At 43.1% G+C, this 7,539-nt stretch overlaps 1 protein-coding gene across 3 annotated transcripts in view; it reads left to right on the top strand.

Moving 5' to 3' along the window:
- Positions 1 to 223: 223 nt before the first annotated feature.
- Positions 224 to 7,539, top strand: part of Cmpk1 (cytidine/uridine monophosphate kinase 1) — a 35,155-nt gene continuing 27,839 nt past the window's right edge. Inside the window, exon 1 of one of the 3 annotated variants that reach the window (XM_029562979.1) lies at positions 224 to 486. In XM_029562979.1, the coding sequence (XP_029418839.1) occupies positions 316 to 486 (171 nt within the window). In that variant the 5' untranslated portion in view covers positions 224 to 315. The remainder of the gene's footprint in view (positions 487 to 7,539) is intronic. The other 2 variants (XM_029562947.1, XM_029562998.1) reach the window with 2 other exon arrangements.

Consider the following 7,539-nt stretch of genomic DNA (forward strand, 5'->3'; position numbering starts at 1 on the left):
TGGTGTGACCCCGTCTGGAAAAAAATACAACAAAAACGCTAAAGCAGTACCATGATACTTATTGACTCTTGTGCTACGTATTCAGTTCAGCCGCCTGGCATTGGAACTCAAACTCCTGGGGCGAGAACTACCGGTTTTACCAAACATCAATCCAACCCTGGCACTGAAAGGCCCCGGGAATGTAGCACCGCAAGGAGGCCCCACCCCTTCCGGCCGTGGCGGCTCCGCGGCAGACGGCTTGGCCCTGCGGCCGCTCAGCCCGCCCCTTCCTTGCGGCCCCGCCCCGCCCGCCGGCCGCTGTCAGAGCCGCGGTGTATGCTGAGCCGCTGTCGCCACCGGCTGCTCCTTGTTCTGGGCCTAAGCTTCCCGCCGCCGAGCCGGGGGCTGCCGCTGCTCTGCAATCGCCGCCTCATGAAACCGCTGGTCGTTTTCGTTCTGGGCGGCCCTGGAGCCGGCAAGGGCACCCAGTGCGCGCGCATCGTCGAGGTGAGGCCGGGCCGCGGGGGGCAGTGGGGGCTGCGGGGGGGCTGCGGGCCGGGCGCAGGAAGGGACGCTGCCGAGGGCTGCGGAAGCAGCCGTGTTGCCAGGCCCCGGGAGTTGCCGCGTTGGCTGCCGCGCCCCCAGCCTCCACCTGGGACTACGTGTCCCGGCGGCCACCGCGCACCCGGGCGGAGAGCGCGGAGCCTGAGGTCGCGGGGCTGCTTTGTTCCCGCGCCCTCTTTCGGTACGCTCCCCGACCGCTGTGGCCGGAGCCTGGGCTGGGAGCCCCGCGGCAAGGGCGGCTGTCCTGGCCTTGTGGCGGAGCGCGGGGACGAAGCGTCTCCCTAGGAGGGGGACGGGGTCTGGTATCTGCGCCCTTCGGCTCAGTTCTCGGCTCACAGCCTTGAGAACGCCCTAGTCCGGCTGCGTTGGACTGGCTGGACGCTCCCGCCCGGGAACCCGACCCGGATCCTGCGGTTAAAGCACCGGAGAGCGCTGTTCCGAGCTCCGGCTTCAACCTTTGCCCCTACTTGCCAACTCTTGGAGGAGTCACTCCCTCTCTCCAACCTCAGTTGTCACATCTTAAAAGAAATAGGGAGCTCTGTGCCCACTTTGACCGAGAATGTACTGCATCACCCAGCTCTAAAATCCTGTTCATTAAAAAGTTTTTTGCTTTAGGGCCAGCGAGATGATTGAACAGGTAAAGGCGCTTGCCGCCAAGCTTGACACAATCCGAGCTAGATCTCCAGGACTTGGTTGGAAGGAGAGAACACACACCCACAAGCTGGCCCCTGACTTCCAATTTGTGGCGCTCCCTCACACAAAGAGTAGAAAAAAATAGAAAATTTTTGTCTTAAGGCATAAGTTTACCAGTTTGATTCTCTTAATAGTTGAGGCCAAGGCTCATGCAGGCAATACACTCATACACATAAAATAAAAATAAAAATAAAAGAATGGCAGAAACAGGGAAAGAAGAGGGAAAGACTCAAGCAGGTTTGGGTTCACACCCTCACTCTGCTGTTGTTTTTCTAGTCCCAAGGAAGTTAGCAGCAGTAATACTGTGAGGAAGGCTTAATGAACAGTGTAGGGAATGCTTGGGAGGAAAGCAAGACAACTAGAATTAAGAGGCTACCGGTGGTAGGGTAAAACACCCAACAATCACTATGAAGGTGATTGATAAAAGTTTTTCACCAAAAATTGAAAAAATTGAAAAGTGTCCCCTTATCTAAGATAGGTCCTATATTTGCGTTGGGTTTTTTTTTCCATGATCATGGATTCAACTCATGTCTTATATTTTATTTTCTAAAAAATACCCCGGGGGCGGGGCAGGGGGGACTGTCCTAAAAGTTGTTATGTGTTTTACAGCTGTATTTATAGTTACTGATTATTTTTAGAAAACCCAAAAATGTATTTTTCTCATTTTTATTGGTTTTCCTTCTCTCTCTCTCTCTCTCTCTCTCTCTCTCTCTCTCTCTCTCTCTTTAAGTCTGGAACTCTATGTAGACCAGGCCTGACTTGAACTCTACCTGCCTCTGCCTCCTGAGTGCTGGGATTCATTTTGGTTTTCACTTTTTTTTTTTTTTTTTTTTTTTTTTTTTTTTTTTTGAGAAAAAAGCGGGGAAATTTGCCCGATGACCTAGATTTCCTTTTCCCCGCAGAGTTTATGTGGCAAACTTTATAATGACACATATAATGTCATATATAACTGCATACCTTAATCATGCTATGGTATGAATGGGTTGTATTAACTTTGAGCATGGGTACCAGGGAATCATACATGATATATAAACATCTTGTTAGACAAATTTGATGGTACAAAGTCCTTTCAGATCTTTAGTAATAGTGTAGACTCACGCATCTAACACAAGGGAAGTATGATTCTTCCATGAGGTAGGTCAATAGATTGAAAACAAGATATAGTTCCTCCAAGGCCACTGTGCTGGGAATTTAGGTGTTGGAAATCTTAAGCCCTAGCGGGTCAGACGAGACCTGAAAGTGCTCTTTTTCTTTGTGGCTGAATAATGTTGAACGCTGTTAAGAGCTTTCTCTCTGTAACAGAGATTATCCTGGATAAGTCAGATGACACAACAGAGTCTCTCTCTGGCGTGCGTCGGTCTGGAACATGTTCCCTCATGAAGTCTTCTGGGAAATTTTAGAGAGGAATCCATCCCTGTCCATTCTTGTTGAAGGCATTATAGTTTAAAGTTTCGATGCTCTTTCTTTTAAAAATATTTATTATTTTTATTTTATGTGTATGTGAGTATTGCCTGCATGTAGGTAAGTACACCCGTGTTGTGCAGTGCCTGCGGAGGGCAGAAAAAGCTGTTGGATCCCCTGGAACTGGAGTTACGGACAATTGTTAGCTTCCATGTGGGTGCTGGGATTCGAACCCAGGTCTTCCGCAAGAACAGCCAGTGTTCTTAAACTCTGAGCCATCTCTCCAGCTCCAAATGACTTAAAATACTAATAGCATGGTGAGGGAGGGAGCAAGGACTTCAGAGCCAAAACAGACAGGAAGGTCAAGGCCTGACTCTGGTGGTGTTTTTCTAGTCCTAGAGAAGTAATTTTCAGCTTGAGTTCCTTTGTAAGGAGAGAGAAAAATAGAAATGTCTATCTTGTGTTTGTGAATATTAAATGAGTTTAAAACATCTGGCACATAGATGCAAATACTCTTTACTCCTTTAAGCTTTCTGGTCTTACTGTATTAGTTTAAATTTAATTTTAGAAAGAAAATGGGTTTATTTAGTACAGTGCAAGGGGCAGCAGACTGGGCAGTAATAAGAGTACTGCCTCTAGATGTTTATTTTTATTTTGAAGGTGCATTTGGTTTATGACCTTCATATTTGAAGCATATTTTGCTTCTGGATTTATAGTGTCTTAAAATGTCCACACCCAACTTAATACCCCTATTACTTCACTGGATTCAAGATAATCCATGTGTTCAGTAACTAATATTTATACTTTGTGCAGTAATAGTTTGTAATGTTTAAACTTTTTTTTTTTTGGTCTTTTTGAGACAGGGTCTCCTTGTAGCCCCAGCTGGCCTGAACTTGCTGTGTAGACCAGGCTGGCCTTGAACTCATGGAGATCTGCCTGCCTCTGCCTCCTGAGTGCTGGGACCAAAGGCATGTGCTACTATGCCCACAGCTTAAATTTCTTAATTATCAATTATAGGAGTTCATAGGACTGGAGTTAATCCCTGGCTGAGGGATTAAGAGCACTTGCTGCTCTTCCAGACGACCCAGGTTAGATTCCCAGCACCAACCTGGCGGCTAACAACCCTCAGTATCTCCAGTTCCAGAGGAATCCCACGATGCCCTTTTCTGCCCTCCTTGGGCATTGCAGAACACTGATGCACTTATACATGCATGCAAAACACTCATACACATAAAATAAAAATAAATAAAATTAATTAAAGAGTCTATGTCTACTTCTTAATGTATAATATTATACTTTAAGGTTTCAGCAGTTACAAGAGCTTGAACTCTGAGTTCTGTCTTTGTTGTTTCAGTGCTGGCAGTAGAACCTCAGGCCTCCCACAAGCTAGGCATGCTCCCTACCACTGAGCAGCCCTCTTTTTACTTTTTATTTGGACATTTCATACTAAGTTGCCCAGACTGGTCTTGAACTCACTCTGTATCTGAGGCAGGCCTTTAACTTGTCCTTCTTCCTCAGGCTCTTAAGTAGCTGGGATTACAAGGATTAATACAGACAGCCTGTCCCACCAGCCTGTCTGTATTAAACTGCTTTGAACTGTCATCTTTCATGAATGTAGTTCATGTTGATTCCAGTTGGCATAAGCATTAACTTGATAATTAGCTAATTCCAAAAAATTTATAGCGTTTAATGATTGCTGTCTCTAGTTGATTGAGTAAATGCTAGAATGTCTATGGTCAGTTAAGTTGGATATTTTTCCCCTTTGTAAGTCTTTGCATTTTTGCTCAATAATTTTATTATGCAGGCGGTTATAGACAATCCCAAAAGATGGCAAATTTTGAAATTAATTTTTTTTTCTGTAGGGGAAAAGTTATATAACTTAATGTTAAATTCTCCAAATACCATGCCGCAGCTACTTTAGTTCATAGGGTACCCGAAATGTGGCTGAAATAGAAATGTTTCTTTGGAGAAAAATTATGCTGATTTCTAAACAGGCTGCCTTATAAGTTGGGCTATATTGTGTTGTTTTGAGGCATGGCCATATTATGTTAACTTCGGCTCAAACTCCTACTCTCCTGTCTCCGCCTCCAGGTGCTAAGATTCCTGGTGTGTGCCACCATGCCTTGCCAGAAGTACATCTCTGAATCTGGGTTATAGAACCTGAAAGTACCCTACCCTCAGTTCTGGGGCATTGCAGTTAGATGATGTAGTCTGAAGGAAGCTCATGCAGAGTCTACTGGAGGCAAATTCTACTCTATTGTTGAGAGGAAGGAAAAGACACATCAGATTTAGTACCTTTTAAAGATGTCCTACTGGGAACAAAAGATTTTCCCTTTTTTTTTTTTTTTTTTTTTTTTTTTTTTTTCCTCCTGTCATGATCTCCACTAAGTTGGCCTTTGCATGCACCCGGTTGTGTTCATTCATTACTGGAGCAGAGGGCATCTTTACTGGTACAGAAGGTAACACACAGGCACATCACTGGGGCCATCTTGCTCAATGGAACAAATTTAGGAATTGATTTTACTCATTTTTTTGTAGTCATTGTTTTCAGCTTTTTTCTTTAATATTTTATTTTTATTTTATGTATACGTGTGCTTTGCTTGCATGTATGTAAGTGTACCTGTGTCATGTAGTGTGAGCCATGGTCAGAAGAGGGCATCAGATCCCCTGGAACTGGAGTTTGGGACACTTGTTAGCCACCATGTGGGTGCTGGGAATTGAACTCTGGTTCTCTGCAAGAGCAGCCAGTGTTCTTAACCACTGAGTCATCTTCCCAGCTGCTTCTTTTTTCAGCTTTTAATTTTGTTGTGTAATTATTTCTAAATTTGTGTTCTCTTAATGCTAAATTTTTAAAAAATATTTTATTTTTATTTTATGTGTATGTATGTATTGCCTGCATGTAGGTATGTGCACCTATGTCATGCAATGCCCGCGGAGGACAGAAGAGGCTGTCAGATTCCCCTGGGACTGGAGTTATGGACAGTTGTTAGCTGCCATGTGGGTGCTGGGATTCGAACTTGGGTTTTCTGCAAGAACAACCAGTGTTCTTAACCGCTGAGCCATCTCTCCAGCCCCAATGCTAAATTTTTAAATAACTGTTTTCTAAATCAGTGCAATACTTTCATCTGAACTAAATACTCTGGAATTATTGTATAATTATTTGTTTCTAAAAAAATCATGATAGAGATGCAGTGCCATTTAAAAAATATTACTGTTTATTGTTATGTGTGCATAATGTGTGTGGGGGCGCACATGCCATGACACACCTGTGGAAGTCAGTGGTGGACAACTTTGTGGGGCTAATTGTCTTTTACATGGGTTCTGGGGATTGATATCAGGTCATCATCAGACTTGTGAAGCAAGTGCTTTTACCCATTGAGCCATCTCGCTTGAACTTTTAAAAATTAAGCTTTATTTATTGGTCTTTTTGAGACAGGGTCTCTCTGTAGCCCCAGCTGGCTTGGAACTCCCTATGTAGAGCAGACTCGAACTCACAGAGATTCGCCTGCCTCTGCCTCCCGAGTGCTGAGATTAAAGGCATGTACCACTGTGCCCAGCCAAAAATTAAGCTTTATTTATATTTGTTTTGGCTGAAGGAAATTATGGTGCTGTAACCTAAACTTGTCTTTGAAAATGACATCCACAATGTGCATGTGTTGGTTGGAAAGAATATTTAAACTTGTCTTTTACAGATTGTGAATATTTTGTTTACATAAATAGTGACTAAAACTTATATTTGTTCCATATTTTTATGTGTCATAACTTCCTTAAGGGTTTGTTTGAATGGATGACTCATTCTATGCTTAGAAAAAGTTTTGAGTGAGATTGAATTTAAGTATATAAAAATCAGAAGCTTAGCAGGGTGAGGTACCCTAGCCTTTAATTCCAGCACTTGGGAGGCAGAGGCAGGTGGATCTCTGTGAGTTTGAGGCCAGCCTGGTCTATTTAACAAGTTCCAGGTCAGCTGGGGCTACAGGGAGACCCTGTCTCAAAAAGACGGAAAAAAAAAAAGTTGGTTCCGGGGGGTGGGGGTGGGGGGTACTCAAGTAGCAATTCGATGGCTCATTTTCTGGACCTTAAGTGAATGAGACAGGAGACACTTTTGTTCCCTCTTAGTGAATGAATGGTAAATATGCTGAACAGAATTTCAAAAGCTTCCGATTACAAATCTTAGAACACATTTGCACTCAAAAGAAACTGGGTAGAAAAAATTTGATGGATCTTCAGTTTTAAGTGTGGGACTTTTTCCTCTTAGAAGAGTATGGTAGAGGAATGATAATTTTGTTTTTGTGCTTTAAGACAATTTAAAAGCTTTAAAGATCTATAAAAGAAATGGTCCCCCAAATCCTTGACTCTTCTGAAGAACCACTGTTTCATAAGGGTTTTTCTAAGCTGACATTTTTGTTTGTTTGTTTTTAAGAGGGAGAATAGCTTCAGATTATTTACTGTACTTTGCTTTTTTGCCTTTGTTGCAAAAGTAACATGACTTTTGGGATAAATTCATACTCTTCTAATCCTGGGGTTATCAATATTGATTGTTTTTTTTTTTAATCTTTTTATCAATGTGTATAATATTTTGGTCTTTTTGAGACAGGGTCTCCCAGTAGCCCCAGCTGGCCTAAAACTCCCTATGTAGACCAGGATGGCCTTGAACTCAGAGATCTGCCTGTCGCTGCCACCCAAATGCTGGGATTAAAGACCTGTGCCACTATGCTCGACCTATTCTTTACCAATATTTTTAAAGGCTTATTATTTTTATTTTATGAGTGTTGGGGTTAAAGACCTGTGCCACTATGCTCGACCTATTCTTTACCAATATTTTTAAAGGCTTATTATTTTTATTTTATGAGTATGAGTGTTTGTGTTAGGGAAAGAGGAATTTACTGCTTGTCTGAATTTACT

The sequence above is a fragment of the Nannospalax galili genome, unplaced genomic scaffold, assembly GCF_000622305.1.
Source record: "Nannospalax galili isolate Female #2095 unplaced genomic scaffold, S.galili_v1.0 scaffold750, whole genome shotgun sequence".
Lineage (NCBI taxonomy): Eukaryota > Metazoa > Chordata > Mammalia > Rodentia > Spalacidae > Nannospalax > Nannospalax galili.